The sequence below is a fragment of the Caretta caretta genome, chromosome 3, assembly GCF_965140235.1.
Source record: "Caretta caretta isolate rCarCar2 chromosome 3, rCarCar1.hap1, whole genome shotgun sequence".
In the NCBI taxonomy this organism is placed as follows: domain Eukaryota; kingdom Metazoa; phylum Chordata; order Testudines; family Cheloniidae; genus Caretta; species Caretta caretta.
Genome location: NC_134208.1, coordinates 151909836 through 151926946, shown reverse-complemented (window position 1 = coordinate 151926946; position 17111 = coordinate 151909836). Strand labels below are relative to the sequence as shown.

Genomic DNA, 17111 nt, shown 5'->3' with positions numbered 1-17111 from the left:
ACTTCTTTCCCTATCTGCGGTGGATATGGAGTACAATTGCTCACAATTCCCTTTATAACAGCCCTTAACTTATTTGACAACTGTTATCTGGTTCCCTCTGCCCCCCCTCAGTCTTCCTTTCACAAAGCTAAACAAATGTCCGGTTTTTTTAACCTTTCCTCATAATTCAGGTTTTCTAGGCCTTTTCTCATTTTTGTTCTCCTTTGGACTCTCTCCAATTTGTCCACATCTTTCCTAAAGAGTGATGCCCAGAATTGGACACAGTATTCCAGCTGAGGCCTCACCAGTGCCAAGTAGAGTGGGACAATTACCTCCCATGTCTTACATAGGACACTCCTGTTAATACACCCCAGAATATTAGCCTTTTTCACAACTGCAGCATATTGTTCACTCATTCAGAGCTCAGAGAACATTCAGAGTTTGTAACACAGCCTCAACCTTGGTTGTATGAGTCTTTGGGGGGGAAAGTTATGTGAATGGACTGATTTAAATGAAAATCATATCCTGAATTTCTTCTGAAAGTAATTTATGGTCACACTAACTTTATCGCTGTGAAAAATTGGTATATGAAGGGTTCACATGAGCTTCAAATCATAAACCGTGCATGCCAATGTAATTGCAATGAGGACTGCTGTCTTCATAGACAACTGGAGTAATGGGCATGAGGCTAATGGCTCCAATGGAGGTCCCAACAAATTGGTAAGTACCACATTAAGATTCCAGTATGGAGAAAGTGGTCTTATCAGAGGGGGAAAATAAACTTTCAGAAGACCTTTCACAAACATTTTAACATAAAAAAACAATAAAAAACAAAAACAAAACATTGTGGTCTTTATAACATGGCTGGCTGCATCCTGAGCACCCTGTAGACATCAGAGATTGCTCTGCAGCACCCTGCCTCAATTTCTTCTTCAGGGCCACTTAAGAAAGCCACACAGTCTCCCTCATCTAATCACAGCCCTTCTTGGGGTCTGTTTTTTATTATCAAAGTTCCAAAAACAAAAAAAATTCCATCCAGCCTTAAGTTAGGCACTGCCCCTCTTCCCAAGGGTACTGTCCATTATTGCTCTCTGAGCATCTAGAGAAGATGCAAAGACCTGGACTGCCTGCCTTCTCCTAAAGGAAGAACAAAACAAACTTTCAGCTGCGTTTTCTTATTCAATCACAGCTCCCTTTCTTGGAACCACTGCAGGAGTCTCTCTCTCTCGCTCTCTCTCACCCCCTGAAGCTTCACTTCACAGTTCCCCTTCTAACTGTGCCCTCACTGAAACTCCCTTTGACTCTTTATAATATAGGTATAGACCCACCCTTTCAATTAGCTCATCTGGAAGCACCTACTCTAGTACAAGGGAGCTGGATCTATTTTCAACACAGGGGCCAGCCACCCTGTGACCATCTTGAATTGGTGGATGATGTGCAGAGATAGCACCCATGTAAGTATTTAATGAACTAAGCGACAAACCAGAGGTTACGAAAAATAGATGTGCAAGCATATGAGGGATTGATGTCTCATGGAGAAAGATTATGTTGGCAAACCCAAAAGCAAAAACACTTCCATTTTGCAGTATAAGTTGTCCTTGTAGATGGTGAGTCTACCACCAGCCACACTGCAAAGCCAGAGAGTTTGGGGAGGAAGGGGAAGGATCATTGGGTATTGTGTTCGGTGGGGAGAAATAAGTGGTGCTGGTGATGTGGGGAAGGCAGGCTGGACTGCATGGAGTCCTGTCTTCCATAGCTATACCTAAGCCAGTGGCTCCATGGTTAAAGGTTTTTCCTTCACCTGGTTCTTGCCCACCCCTCAACCCTCTTTGGTTCCTATGCCTCCCCGTTATCTATTCCTCTCTGACCCACCAGCTCTTGTGACCCTTAGCTTTCTGATCACCAGTGTCCTTGGTTCTTCATATCACTCAGTCCACTGTCAACTCTCTTCCTTGCTTCTGAGGGCTACCTGTCAGTCTCTCCAGACTTATGGGCCCTCTTGTTTTGTAGGGCAGGGAACACCAAGAGCAGGGGTCCAGTAGCCCAGCCTGCCTTTCCACCTCACCCAATTTCTCTTCTTCCTCCTTTCCCCTACCACAATCTTGTTTTTTCTCCTTATCCCCTCAAAACTTCCACTAGCCTTATAAAGACAAAGTAGCAATCCCACTCGAATACGTTTCCCATAGTTCATCAAAGAAGAGCTCCTCTTCTGGCAAACCAACATACATAAGACTGGGACTGCCACTGACTGCCCTCGTCAGGCCAGTAGCAGCCTTATGGGAGTAGGAAATACAGGAACTCTGATGGAAGGGGTAGAAGCAAAGTAGCCCTTTCTGTCTCCCTCCTTCCATCCCCTGGTTCCTCCACTCCTCCAGTTTCTATTCCCTCTCAGCTCACCAGCTCCTGAGATCCTGGTTCACTTGCCCAATCTCTTCCCAGCACTCTCAGCCCTATTGCTCCCTTAGTTGTTTCCATCTCCATAAGCCCAAGAACTCTGCTGTTTCATTGGCAGAATACTGCAGAAAGCTGAGAAGCCCTCAGAAGCCAATGAGCAAGAAAGTCATTGAATTGGGGAGAGGAAGAAGTAGCCCATGAGCGATGGAGTGTTGTGGAGCGACTATACCTACCGCCAAGTCTGTCTGAACCCCCTCCCAAAGCAACATTTCTCTTTTTCCCCCTCCTCACCCAAATCCCCTTGAGGGCTCCCACCAGCTTCATAAGGAATGTAAAGCTGCAGTCCTAGTCTGACAAACAACTTGGTTTGCAGTGGGTTAGCCATGTTGGTCCCAGGATATCAGAGAGACAAGGTAGGTGAGGTAAGACCTTTTATTGGACCAACTTCTGTTGGTGGAAGGTACAAGCCTTCAAGCTAGACAGAGCTCTGCTTCAGTTCTGGGGAAGAAAACAAATTGTCTGACTAGTATTTAGCTCAGACACTCCACTTCCTTCTCCAAACTTGAAGAAGACTCTGTGTAGCTCAAAAGCTTGTACCTTCCACCAAAAGAAGTTGGTCCACTAAAAGGTCTTACCTCACTTACCTTGTCTCTCTCAAACTTCCTTTGGTTCATTAAATAAGAATTCCCCGTGATGAATCAAGGGAAGCTGGTCAGAAATACAAACTGAACTATTCTTTTACCATCACCACACACCCATCCAATCCCCCTTCCCAGCTCAGATTTTCTGTCACAAACAAAAGGTGAGTGTGTCAGAACCCAATTCCAAAAAGGAACATTCTAAACATGCTTTTGCCAAAATTTCTAAATCTTTTAGAGAAAAATAAGATGAGGAAGTTACTCACCTTGTGCAGTAACGATGGTTCTTCGAGATGTGTGTTCCTATGGGTGCTCCACTTTAGGTGTCTGTGTACCCCTGCACCTCTCATCGGAGTTTTTGGTAGCAGTGTCCTGTTGAGCCCACACATGTGCTCTCCCTCCCTCGTGGTCTGCCTCGAGGCTATTTAGCACTGCACAGGCGAACCCCCCTCACTTCCTTCTCTACCACAGAGCCCTACAGAGAACTCTGAAGTAGAGGGGAGGAGGGCAGGTTGTGGAGCACAAATAGGGACACACATCTCAAAGAAACATCAATACTGCACAATGTGAGTAACTTCCTCTTCTTCTTTGAGTAGTGTCCCTATGGGTGCTCCACTTTAGCTGACTCTGGAGCAGTACCCACCACTGGAAGCTGGGACTCCGGAGCGGAGTCTTTTACTACAGAGAGTACTGTGGAGTCGAAGATGGTGTCAGCGGCCAAATCTTCAGTGATCGCATAATGTTCTGCGAAAGTATGGACAGAGGCCCCAATCATTGCTCTATAGATTGGGGAGATAGGGGTATCTGTATGGAATGTGATTGAGGTAGGAACTGATCTTATGGAGTGCATATGGACGGAAGCAAGTTGCACACTTGCTAAGTGATTAATGCAACTAGAGACCCATTTGGATAGTCTTTGAGGAGATATCACAGAGTTTTTGGATCTTTCTGTGGATGAAAGGAAGAGTTTAGGGGATTTCCTGAAGTCCTTAGTCCTGTCCAAGTAGAATGCTAATGTCCTTCTAATATCTAGCATATGCACAATTGTCTCCCAGTTGTCACAATGTGGTTTTGAGAAAAAACAGGGAGATGGATCTGTTGATTCATATGGAAAGTGCAGAAAAAGTAGGGAGAAACTTGGGATATGGCCTTAGAGTTACTTTGTCTTTAAAAAAAAAAAAAAAGGCCATGAATGACGGGTGTGCCATCGGGGCCGCTATTTCTCCTATGTGCCTAGCTGAGGTGATGGCAATTAGAAATGTTGTCGTCATGGACAGGTGTAAGAGAGAACAAGTTGCCCTGGACTTGGAGGGAGGTCTAGTCCAAGCCCTGAGAACTAGATTAAAGTCCCAGGCTGGAGCAGGTGGTGTTACATGTGGGAAGAGCGTCCCAGTGCCCTTACAGAATCTATGCATTAGTGGTTGACCAAACTCCAAGTGGAAGCCATTTTCGCCATGAGATTTACCTTAAAGGAGCTGAGTGAGAGTTTAAAATGTGCAAAATCAGAGGGAGGAAAGATGAGTTTGGGTCTGTGCATTTGGAATGGTACAAACTTGGAATCGTTTCCATATTGTAGATAGGTATGTGGAGTGGTCAACTTGTGATTGTGTTGCAACACGTGTTTCAGCTTGTCAGAGGATTCTGCTTCTAAGCCTGGGAACAAAGAAAGATCCAAGCCTGGAGACGGAGGACCCATGGGTTGGGATGAAGGGTCAGCCCATTGTTTTGAGAGAGCGGGTGGGGAATGGGCTGATGTCAGAGGAACAGGAGGGCATATTGCCATCTGCATCAGGTAAGGGAGCCAGACTTGTCATAGTCAAGAGGGGCAATCATAATAACTCTCGCTTTGTTTCACTGAATTTTCAACAGAATCTTGCATAGAGTAGGAAACTGGGAAAAGACATACAAGTGGGCCCTGTCTGCTGGGAAGATGAGGGCAACTGCAAGTGAATGTTTCCCCAAACAGGCCTTGGAGCAGTAACAAGGACCTTTCTTGTTCCGATAAGTAGCAAAGAGATCCATAGGCCGGGTTCCCCAAAGGGTGGCTATATCTTGAAGCACCTCTGAATTCAGTATACACTCACTGTCGTGAGAAAATTCCAACTGAAACTGTTGGTTGTCCCATTTTGTATCCCTTGTAGACAGACAGCTGAGATGAGCACACTGTGATAGGTGCATCAATTCCAAAGTCTGAATGCTGTCTTGTAGAGGGAGGGAGATCTGGCAGCTCCTTGGCAGTTTATACAAAACATACAGGTCATTTCTGTGGAAGACCATTTGTCCTGAATCTTGTTGTGTAGGTGAGCTCCCCAGAATATTAGGGAGACATGTCCCATGGTGGTGAATGTGGGTAGTGAGAGGAGCGCTCTCGCTCATACTGCATCAGGTTGGTGCTGATGAAGTCCAGTCACTGTACTGGGGTTAGTATGACACTACAATGAAGTGAACCTTGGAAAATACCCTGTGTGGAGCAGTCTGTACCGATAATGATCCTGCCCCAAAGGTAAGCAGTAGGAAATCTGTACGATGGTTGTATTGAGATATGGAAGTTGGCACCCTGTAGGTTCAGGGCTAGAAATCAATCTCTTTACTCTAGAGCTGGTCCTAACTGCTGTGAAGTAAGGTAAGGTGGCTTTTGAGTGGCATGATAGGTGTATAAATGACAGCTGATGCTGTAAGGTACCATTATTCAGGCCCCCGACCAGCTCATCAAAGTGCTTATAAGAGGCAGTTTGAGAGGTCATGGACTGGGGTGCAGACTGTTCTCACTTTTGAGCCCTGGACCTCTTACACTATGGTTCATAACAGCACTGAGATGATGAGTATTGAGAAGATTGTGATCTGTGGTGTGGTTGAGAGGTATATCTTCTCTTCTGTTCTGCAGCGTAGATTCCTAAGGAGTATTGTGCGGTCCAAGAATCCTCCAGGATGTGGAGAGAAAATCTGTCTTCTCCGCAAAGAGTTTGGCCCTTCAAACTGGAAGTCTCTAGCTCTTTGGGCAATTTAGAGAGGTGGAGCGAACAAAAAACAAACAAACCCACAACCCACCTCAGTACCACTGTCATGGAGACCGGGCAGACAGCTGTAATAGCTACATCCAATGGTGTCTCTAGGACCAGTCTGGCTATTAACTGACCTTCGCTAAGAATGGTCTGAATCTGTTCTTTTTGTGTTTCCAGTAATGTTTCAGAAACATCCTGGGTTTCCCAACATTAAAAAAATTGTTTTGGCCATAACAGTTTGGTAATTTATTACTCTAAACAGTAATGTTGTCGATGAATACGCCATCTTGCGAAGCCTGATCATATGGAGTTGACTTGGCATTATGTTGCTTGCTTCATGCATTAACCACATCCACTATGATGGAATTGGGTTGCGAATGTTGAAAACAAAGTCTGCCTCTTTGGGTAGAGATGTAGGGTTGTTTTTGTTTACACTCCGTTGCTGGTTGGTGCGATGGAGGCTGGTTCTGCCAGATGACTTTGGTAGGATCTAGAAAGAGCTCATTAATTGGGAGGACAGTTCTAGATGAGAAGGTAGTGTGCAGAATTTCCACCAACTTGTGATGTGTATCTGCCACCTCCTGTAAGGGAATCTGCCGCTTGTCTACCACCCTCTTGGTAAGATCCAGAAAGTTCTTAAATCTTCACCTAGTGATGAGGGGTGGGCAGCACAGTCTCATCTGGGAGAGATGAGTAGAAGTGTGCTGAAGAGGTAGCTTCCTCTTCATTCCCCCCCCTTCTTTCCTGTTCTGAAAAAGCTTTCTCCTGTCCTGGCTCAGGTGCTCTCCTGCCCTGGCTCAGGTGCCAGGCTGTAGCAAACCATCTGGTGGACTCTCCCTGAGAGACACCGGAGACGGTCGCGCCCTGTGTGTGTATGTATCGCTGAAGAGTCACAATATGGCCTTGGGAGGGAGAGGCAGGAAGGCGGGCATGGGCAGCTGGCATGATGGAATTGGGGATGACCCTTGTAGTGTGGTGGTGGGCCACCATGAGGGGCCAGGGAATGATCTCCTGGCCAGTGTCAGATTCGTCAGTGTGTAAGGGTGCCACTGACTGGGGTATTGGCAGTATACAGCCCAGTGCTAAGAGCGATTCTGGGTGCCGGGATGTGCTTGATACTGGGGTCCTGCTACCAACTAATGAGGATTGTGGTTCTTCCCCAATCATCAGGTCTCCAGGGTACCAGAGCCCATGCAGAACCATGGGTTCATTTGGTACCACAGAGGAGGGTCCGTGGTACATTGTCAGTACCGATAGTTGGGCAGAGCACTACCTAAATGAGAGTTTGCCCAGTACAAAAAGTTTGTTGGTGCCACTTTTTTAGAGATGGTTTAGTAATTGTCTCTCCCTGGGTACTGAGGCCACTGGTCTCCAGAGTATCAGAGCACCTGTGTTAGCATGGGCTCATGTGGAACCACAGTGTCTGTAGTCAGTATCAATGGTTGGGAAGGTGCAGAACACTTCCTAGATGGGAGTTTTGTTGCATCAGGTACAAAAGGGTTTCTCTATGCCGCTCTTTTACAGATGTTATGGTAACTGTCCCCTCTCCTTAGGGGATGGTACAGTTGCCTCAGAGCATGAGGGGTGGAAGCCTCTGGTGTCTCCATGCCGAAGCAGAGCTGACAGCAGGGCTTCTCTGTGTCTCTCTTTTAGAGATGGTAAGGTAACTATCCCCTCAGACAGAGACAAACACCTACAACATCTCTATCAAGCGTTCTTACAACCACAATGCTGAAGTGAAGAAACAGACTGACAGAGTCAGAAGAGTACCCAGAAGTCACCTACTACAGGACAGGCCCAACAAAGAAAATAACAGAACGCCACTAGCCATCACCTTCAGCCTCCAAGTAAAACCTCTCCAATGCATCATCAAGGATCTACAACCTATCCTGAAGGACGACCCATCACTCTCACAGATCTTGGGAGACTGGCCAGTCCTTGCTTACAGACAGCCCCCCAACCTGAAGCAAATACTCACCAGCAACCACACAACAGAACCACTAACCCAGGAACCTATCCTTGCAACAAAGCCAGTTGCCAACTGTGTCCACATATCTATTCAGGGGACACCATCATAGGGCCTAATAACATCAGCCACACTATCAGAGGCTCGTTCACCTGCACATCCACCAATGTGATATATGCCATCATGTGTCACCAATGCCCCTCTGCCATGTACGTTGGTCAAACTGGACAGTCTCTACGTAAAAGAATAAATGGACACAAATCAGACCTCAAGAATTATAACATTCAAAAACCTGTCGGAGAACACTTCAATCTCTTTGGTCACTCGATTACAGACCTAAAAGTGGCAATTCTTCAACAAAAAAACTTCAAAAACAGACTCCATGGAGAGACTGCTGAATTGGAATTAATTTGCAAACTGGATACAATTAACTTAGGCTTGAATAGAGACTGGGAGTGGATGGGTCATTACACAAAGTAAAACTATTTCCACGGTAAACATCTGATGAAGTGAGCTGTAGCTCACGAAAGCTCATGCTCAAATAAATTGGTTAGTCTCTAAGGTGCCACAAGTACTCCTTTTCTATTTCCCCATGTTTATTCCCCCCACCCCCCATTCCTCACACGTTCTTGTCAACTGCTGGAAATGGCCCACCTTGATTATCACTACAAAAGGTTTTTTTCCCGTCCCCGCTCTCCTGCTGGTAATAGCTCACCTTATCTGATCACTCTCCTTACAGTGTGTATGGTAACACTCATTGTTTCATGTTCTCTGTGTATATAAATCTCCCCACTGTATTTTCCACTGAATGCATCCATGAAGTGAGCTGTAGCTCACAAAAGCTTATGCTCAAATAAATTTGTTAGTCTCTAAGGTGCCACAAGTCCTCCTTTTCTTTTTATCCCCTCTAGGTGCAGTAGTTGCCCAGAGTACAGCTCAGAGCAGCACAGCGCAGAAAGCCCCTTCTCAGGTTTCAGCTTCCAGAGCTTAGGTGCAGAACTGTGCGGCAGCTGAGCTCACAGCAGAAAGCCCTCGTGTGGAAGGGGAGCGGCAGCTGAGCTCACAGCAGGAAGCTCTGTGCCAAACCAGAGTGGCAGCTGAGCTCACAGCAAGAGGTTCCTCTGCTGGTATTGTCCTATTGAGGTGGCCGCTCTGGGGAGTCCCACTGTCTGGCCAGCTACTCGGGTATCAGTGCGGATGGCTGCACTGGGGAACACCCCCCTAGCTGGCCAGTTGCTTGGAGGAGCCTTTCCAGGGGGAGTCTGCTGGTGGCTTCCCTCCCCTCCTCCCCCTTCACCACTCGACCCCTTTTGAAGTGAAGGCTCCAGGGATGATCCGGGGTCAACACCCACCGGAGTCCCCTCCCTCCTCTATAGGGAGGAATTTTTACTTCAGCTCCCAGCTCCTGTGAGGCTGCAGTTTTTGGTGTTGCAGGTAAAGCACTTCTGTGAGGGTCTCCCAGGCACAGTGAGTGTCTGGCCATTACAGGAAATTACTCCTGGCAGGAGAGGCACCGCTTGGAGCAGAGAGAGCCAGGCAAGCCCCTGGGCAGGGGGTTGTCATCCTCTAGCAGGGAGGAATATGCAGAACATAGTCTTTACTTTTTTTTTTAATCTGAAAAAGAAAATAATTATGAGTCTACTAGATGCCTGGGGAGGAGGGAATGCCCCCAGACAGGAAAGGAAAGTGAAGTTCTTTTCCTTTTCCTCTTTTTAAACCAAAGGAATAAAATAAAATAAAATAAAATAAAATAAAATAAAATAAAATAAAATAGACACTAGCCTGAGTACTTTTAGGGAGAACAAATGTAACAAAACAAACACTACTTATGCTAATGACACAGATAAGGAAGGGACAACTGCTCATTCTGTCAGAGGCCAAAGGCAGTAGAGAAGGAAGTGAGGGGGGTTTCACCCAGGCAGTGCTAAATAGCCTCGAGGCAGGAGGGAGAGCACATGCCCGGGCTCAATGGGACATTGCTACCAAAAAACTCCGATTAGAGGTGCAGGGGCACACAGACACCTAAAGTGGAGCTTAGGGACACAACATTAGGGACACTACTCGAAGAAGAATCAAATAGTTTAGAAAGAATAAAAATTTGGAGACTAAATTCAATCATTAGAATGAGTGTAAAACAGATGGATTTTAGTCCTGTATTAAGCAAAAGTCTCACCACACGCAAAAATCTAAATACAATCTTAACTCTAGAGAGAATAATGATGTTACCATATTAACACACACACAAATGCAGTTTGGGATCCTGCAGATAAAAGCACTATGTAGTCATTATAAGCACTAGGTATCATTGTGACAGAAACTATATTTGGCTTTCAGAAATTAAAATCTGTACTTTACCAAGTCATCAAAAATATCTCTCTGATGCACATGAATGGTAACCAGGGTTTCAAATTTCACTCTGTCGAAGCTGGAAAGATCATGTGTTGTCTGGCTGATAAGTGTATTTAGTATATCCAGAAATTTCTGATTGGTTACTGGCATGATTTTCCTGTCATCTTTTGCATTGTGTAGGGCTTCTTCTGAATCATGTGTCCACAACATCTGAATTCCCAGTAACCCTACCTATAAAATATAACAAGTAAACTGACACATTAATTAACACTTATTGTAAACCAAGATTTATAAGACTTTGGTACCTTACTTTCTAAGTATATCTTAGGGTAACTTACTGGAGGGATTCAAAGTGATTTCTCACTAAGGATTTCCCTGTTTCAATAGAAAGACGATCGGAGGGTTTCCAGGGTGCACTTTTCTATCAAATCATATTTCACAAACATTCAAGGAAACCCAGAAATAAATGTATACATTATTTTACCATAATCTCAGTCACATAGTGAGGTACACAGATATATTTGACATGATTCTCAGTTACATTTAAGGCCCTTTTATGCTGTTCTGACTGCATAAGCATAAATTGGCTTTAAAATGGGTAGAAATGGTACTGTGAAATTATCCCATAGGCAGTGCAGATCTAGTGTAAGGATTTGACACCAGACCTGCTCCCAGCCCCTAGTGGAGGGGATGGATTGGGGAGATGTTTGGGTGCATGGCTCAAGTGTACAGTGCTACAATTATTTTCTCTTCCCTAGGACCATAAGAATCCATAGGAAACAATATAAATTACAGCCTCAGGGCTGCTCTAACTTACAACAAAGGCCCTTGCACAGCCTCAGGATACAAAGGAATTATATGATTTAAAACCACCTTTAATTCATATCCCAAGTATAAGCAAAATGGAGGTTAGTTACCTGTAACCAGGATTCTTTGAGATGGACTCTGCATATTCACATGCTTGAGATATGCCAATCACTGCAGCTTCTGGTCGCAGGGCCCATTAAAGCACCCAGCCTTTTCTCTTCTCCTCAGCATTTGAGTATGTTTCAGGGCAAGGCTATTGAAGGGGATGTGGTACTGTCACAGGGTGCATCGCTCACTTTCTCCTGGTACTCTGGTGATTAGCTCAAGTCCAACGCTCCTCCCCGCCCCGCATCCATGGTTCACACACCATCACTCCACCTCTGCTGTCCACCTGCAGTCCCCCTCACAGCCTCAGGAACCACAGGAGCTAATTAGGGCTCCACAGAAGAGGGGAAGGTGGATGGGGAGCAGAATATGCAGAGTCCATTTCGAAGAACTCTGGTTACAGGTAAGTAATTGCCATTTTTTCTTCCAAGTGTCTTCTGTATATTCCCACACTTGAGATAGTTTGGCGAGCAATATTCTTTAGTGGATGGAGGGACTAAGGGCCCTAATTAAAAAATGACTGAAGTACTGCTCTCCCAAAATGAGCATCAAATCCCAAATCTATAGTGTAATGTTTAGTAAAAGTATGACTCAATCTCCAAGTTGCAGCCCTATAAATTTCAACAAGCAGGACATGTCTAAGACATGCTAAAGTGGCAGCCATTGCTCTGGTAGAGTGTGGTTTAATTCTATCAGGGGAGAACTTGAAGTTTTATAATGCTTCTCTATACATTGTCAGACCTATGTAGACAATGACTGAGCAGAAATAGCCCAGCCCTTACAATTTTCAGCAGAAGAAATTAACACTTGAGGAGGGATTCTGAAGTCCTTTTTCCTATTCAAGTAGTAGGACAATGCCCTTTTAGCATGCAAACTATGTAATCTAGTTTATGAGCATGTGGTCTAGGAAATTAAAAACAGGTTGGCAGGTCATCTCCCAGTTGAAACACAGTGTTGTCCTTCAACACCCCACCCTAAGGGTTTCCAGTCATCCCCTTTAGCACAGAAATTTGAGGGGCTGGGCCCCTGAACAGTCAAAGCCTTTGCCAGCTGGCCTCTCACCCTAGGTGAAGGCTCTTTTGATAATGTCCTTTTGGAGTGGGTAAGGTAAGCCAGGTTCACCCTCTTCACTGGGCTCGGGTCCAATGTTGGGCAGCTCCAACTGGTACAGTGAGATGTGAAGCAGCTCCAGGTCCTCCAGGACCACTTCCTACCCCAACTTCCTTTGGCTTCCCAAAGCAAATCATTTCAGTTTAGTCTCTAACCCACATGCTCAGTCACCGGCCTCTCCTTTGTATGTTTGTAAAGGTCTGTGGTGGTAGGTCTCAAGCAATGAGCTCCTGGGCAGTACTTTCCCCTAAGAATGGCCATCTGCTCGCTTCTGCTGCCCCCCTTTGAGCTTCCCTCCTCTCTGTCTTTTATAAGACCCAAGCTGGCTTTGAGAAGTCAACCATCCAAATAAGGTGTCATGAGGTGACCAGACCCCATAGTGTCCCAGCTGCTAAATGAAGAGCTGCCTCCTTAGCTTGGAAGGACTGGTGGCCCTGCAACAGATAGTGAGATAAAAAGGCTCTAGGTCAGGAGGGAGCCATGGCTCCCAGGGAATCTGAGAAACCATTGAGAACAGGATCCTTCAGCAACAGATTGTCGAGAAGCTGCCTAGGTAGCTGGACCTCCAGATGAAGAGGATCATAGAGCATGAGTTGCAAAATAGCGTACAATAGAGGTGTAGTAGGAAGCAGGAAGGATAGGGAGTAGTTCCAACTACTTCATATAGGGTTCATGTATTGGAACCAAGAGGAGTGGGCCTGGGTTCCCCTACTAATCCCAGCAGAGGGATTATTAAAGACTGTGGAGAAAACTACAGTAAGGAACAGAACTATCAGACACACAGATGAACACAGTATGTTGGGGAAGAGTCAACACAGCTTTTGTAAAGGAAAACCATGCCTCACCAATCTATTAGAATTCTTTGAGGGTGTCAACAAGCCTGAGGACAAAGGTGATCTAGCTGATGTAGTGTACTTGGGCTTTCAAAAAGCATTCAACAAGGTCCCCTCAGCAAAGGCTTTTCAGCAAAGTAAATAGTCATGAGATAATGGGTAGTTATCAATGGCTCCATGTCTAGCTGGCAGCCGGTATCAAGTGGAGTGCCCCAAGGGTCGGTCCTGGGGCCGGTTTTGTTCAATATCTTCATAAATGATCTGGAGGATGGTGTGGATTGCACTCTCAGCAAATTTGCGGATGATACTAAACTGGGAGGAGTGGTAGATACGCTGGAGGGGAGGGATAGGATACAGAAGGACCTAGACAAATTGGAGGATTGGGCCAAAAGAAATCTGATGAGGTTCAATAAGGATAAGTGCAGGGTCCTGCACTTAGGACGGAAGAACCCAATGCACAGCTACAGACTAGGGACCGAATGGCTAGGCAGCAGTTCTGCGGAAAAGGACCTAGGGGTGACAGTGGACGAGAAGCTGGATATGAGTCAGCAGTGTGCCCTTGTTGCCAAGAAGGCCAATGGCATTTTGGGATGTATAAGTAGGGGCATAGCGAGCAGATCGAGGGACGTGATCGTCCCCCTCTATTCGACATTGGTGAGGCCTCATCTGGAGTACTGTGTCCAGTTTTGGGCCCCACACTTCAAGAAGGATGTGGATAAATTGGAGAGAGTCCAGCGAAGGGCAACAAAAATGATTAGGGGTCTGGAACACATGAGTTATGAGGAGAGGCTGAGGGAGCTGGGATTGTTTAGCCTGCAGAAGAGAAGAATGAGGGGGGATTTGATAGCTGCTTTCAACTACCTGAAAGGGGGTTCCAAAGAGGATGGCTCTCGACTGTTCTCAATGGTAGCAGATGACAGAACGAGGAGTAATGGTCTCAAGCTGCAGTGGGGGAGGTTTAGATTGGATATTAGGAAAAACTTTTTCACTAAGAGGGTGGTGAAACACTGGAATGCGTTACCTAGGGAGGTGGTAGAATCTCCTACCTTAGAGGTTTTTAAGGTCAGGCTTGACAAAGCCCTGGCTGGGATGATTTAACTGGGAATTGGTCCTGCTTCGAGCAGGGGGTTGGACTAGATGACCTTCTGGGGTCCCTTCCAACCCTTATATTCTATGATTCTATGATTCTATGATAAGAGGGAAAGTCCTCTCCTGGATCAGTAACTGTTTAAAAGACAGGAAACAAAGGGTAGGAATAAATCATCCATTTTCATAATGGAAAGAGGTAAATAGAGGGGTCCCCGAAAGATCTGTACTTTTCAACATATTCATAAACAACCTGGAAAAGGGGGTGAAAAGGAGGTCATAACATTTGCAGATGATACAAAATTACTCAAGATAGTTAAGTCCAAAGTTGACTGAGAAGAGTTACAAAAGGATCTTATAAAACTGGGTGACTGGGCAACAAAACAGCAGATGAAATTCTATGTTGATAAGTGCAAAATAATGCACATGGGAAGAATAATCCCAATTATACATACAAAATGGTGGATCTAAATTAGCTGTTACCACTCATGAAAGAGATCTTGGAATCATCTTAGATGGTTCACTGAAAACACCTGCTCAGTGTGCAGAGACAGTCAAAATAGCTAACAGAATGCTAGGAATCATTAGGAAAGGGATAGAAGATAAGACAGGAAATTTCATAATGCCACTATATAAATCCATGGTATGCCCACACCTTGAATACTGTGTGCAGTTCTGGTTCCCACAACCCAAAAAAGGTATATTAGAATTGGAAAAGGTACAGAAAAGGGCAAAGAAAATGTTCAGGGGTACAGAACAGCTTCCTAGGAGGAGAGATGAAAAAGATTGGGACTGTTCAGCTTCATAAAAAGAGACAACTTAGTGGAGGGATTGTGATAAAGGTCTATAAAATCATGGATGCTGTGGAGAAAGTGAGTAAAAGTGTTATTTACCCCTTTGCATAACACATGAACCAATGAAATCAATAGGCAGCAGTTTAAAAACAAATATAAGGAAGTACTTCTTCACACAACGAACAGTCAATCTGCAGAACTTGTTGACAGGGGATGTTGTGAAGGCTAAAATGATAACTGGGTTCAAAAAAGAATTATATAAATTCATGGTGGCTAGATCCATCAATGGGTATTAACCAAGATGGTCAGGGATGTAACCCCCTGTTCAGTTGTCTCTAAACCTATGACTGCCAGAAGCAGGGATTGGACGACAGGGATCACTTGATAATTGCCCTGCTCTGTTCATTTTTTCTGAAGCATCTGGCTCTGACCACTGTTGGAAGACAGGATACTGGGTTAGATGGACCACTGGTATAACCCAGTATGGCCATTCTTATGTTCACACCCCACCATGATGGGGTGCCAGTCAACGAAAGCAGTTCCAGACACAGGGTTAGGCGAAAATACCATGCCTTCCTAAATGGGCTGCTAATGCAGACAGACACTTCATAAAGATCCTGTGTCCCATGGAAAGACCAAATGGTAGAACCTTGTACTGAAAATTGTTTTGATTGAGTGTAAACCAAAGATACTTGTGATGTGATATTATAGAAATATACATCCTTCAGACTGATGGTTGCAAAACCAAACTAGAGTCGAAAGGGAAGGGATAATAGATGCTAGAGTTAACATTCCGACCTGGAATTTCCTGCTATGTGTCTAATTTCCTTGAATCTAACATCAGTCAAAGTCCTCCATCTTTCTTTGATATCAGAAGATAGCAGGAATAAAAACCATGGCTTCTGAACTCTCTCAGGAATTCCTCTATTGTCCTGCTTGTATTAGAACATGGATTTTTGCTCTTAACACCCCTTTTTGAGAGGGGTCCCTGAATGGAGAAGTAGGGGTGGAGGGTTGGAAAGAGGAAAGTTGTCAAACTGAATGCTATAACCTTCCTTTATTATCTCTAAAATCCAGTTGTCCAAAGAAAAGAGACAGATGGTCTTCAAAGGGTTAGGAAGCAGGTAAATCACAGATTGATTTGCACCTCTCAATCCTTATGTCAGATCTGTGAGCTAACATTTGACAAAGATTACATTAGTCTTCATCCAAGGTTTGAAGGATCTCTTTCTCTGTTTAGATTGTGAAGAAGACTGTTATCAGGACCCCCTACTCTTTTCTCAAGACTAAATATGTGTTTTCCATATGCACATTTCATTAATGGATGCTGTGAAGGGATCTACAGACCCTACACAAAACACAGGCAGGAAAGGATTAAGAACCTTCCCTGCCAGCAGACTGCCAAACTACACCCCAGCTCAGCTGTGAGAAATGCCAATTATGGAGAGACACCCACAGCTGCATGACTAATGATGGCAAGCCCAACTACAAAGAGGGAGAAACAGTAAGAAAAGGAGCAGAAGAACTAGGGATTGCTAAGGAGTAACGGTTTTCTACCAGCCACCCAAAGAAGTTTCCACCTGTCTGCCTCTGAGAGACTAGTAACCCCTTTGGAGGGGCAAAGGGGTAAATGAAGATAAAAGCTCAGATAATCAAGAGCCTTTTAAAGACTCTTTGTTATGTTTATAGACTCTGCCTTTTTCTTGCTAATTTGATTTGAACAATTGTTGGCCAGGTTAAGACAGCATGAAGTGGAACTTCTGCACAAGGCTGGTTTCATCACAGCTGACAGGTGTCCTTGCACTTCATGCACTCAAATTTGGAGTATTTTGGCCAGCAGTATCCATATGTCATTAAGATGTAGTGATCACCCTATGATAACTTCACTTTATTTTTTTCCCCTTTTCCCTATCCTCTCCAGGGATCACCTCCTTGTAGTGGTGGAGAGGCTTGTGTGTCTCAATGACCCCGAGAACAAGATCCAACAAAAAATTATTTCATACAAACAGATCGAGAAAGCTGCTTCATGTAGCTAGGGTGAGATTTTG

General features: G+C 44.9%; 1 protein-coding gene across 1 annotated transcript in view; it reads right to left on the bottom strand.

The window, feature by feature from the left end:
- The window catches only part of DNAH8 (dynein axonemal heavy chain 8), a 598059-nt gene that overhangs the window by 265133 nt on the left and 315815 nt on the right, over positions 1-17111 (bottom strand). Inside the window, exon 42 of the mRNA XM_048843472.2 lies at positions 10335-10559. Coding sequence (XP_048699429.2) covers positions 10335-10559 — 225 coding nt within the window. The remainder of the gene's footprint in view (positions 1-10334; positions 10560-17111) is intronic.